Source organism: Colobus angolensis, unplaced genomic scaffold, assembly GCF_000951035.1.
Source record: "Colobus angolensis palliatus isolate OR3802 unplaced genomic scaffold, Cang.pa_1.0 Scaffold147, whole genome shotgun sequence".
NCBI classification, from domain to species: Eukaryota; Metazoa; Chordata; class Mammalia; order Primates; family Cercopithecidae; genus Colobus; species Colobus angolensis.
In genome coordinates this window covers 7,219,922-7,220,251 of record NW_012114566.1, presented here as the reverse complement: position 1 = coordinate 7,220,251, position 330 = coordinate 7,219,922, and the positions used below count along the sequence as shown (strand labels likewise).

The window sequence follows — 330 nt, the reverse complement described above, 5'->3', positions numbered from 1 at the left end:
GGCCGGGCTCCCCTGGGCGGCCCGCGCGCGTTTCAATGGGCGCGGGCGATGCCCACATTGTCGCTGTGTTTGGTTGCTAGATCGAGCCTGCGTGCTGCCGAAGCAGGGCGCCGAGTCCATGCGAACTGCCATCTGATCCGCTCTTATCAATGAAGCAGCCGATCATGGCGGATGGCCCCCGGTGCAAGAGGCGCAAACAAGCCAATCCCAGGAGGAAAAACGGTAAGAAGCGGCCCGAACCAAACTTTTCCGGGCCACTCCGCGGCTCGAGACCCAGGGAAAAGGAGGGGGAAAGGGAAAAGGAACCGAGGCGGCGGCGGCGGCGCCCAG

General features: G+C 64.5%; 1 protein-coding gene across 4 annotated transcripts in view; it reads left to right on the top strand.

Moving 5' to 3' along the window:
- The window catches only part of ZEB2 (zinc finger E-box binding homeobox 2), a 137,152-nt gene that overhangs the window by 3,034 nt on the left and 133,788 nt on the right, over positions 1-330 (top strand). For all 4 annotated transcript variants that reach the window (XM_011935706.1, XM_011935704.1, XM_011935705.1 and 1 more), the window contains exon 2: positions 81-222. In XM_011935706.1, the coding sequence (XP_011791096.1) occupies positions 150-222 (73 nt within the window). In that variant the 5' untranslated portion in view covers positions 81-149. The remainder of the gene's footprint in view (positions 1-80; positions 223-330) is intronic.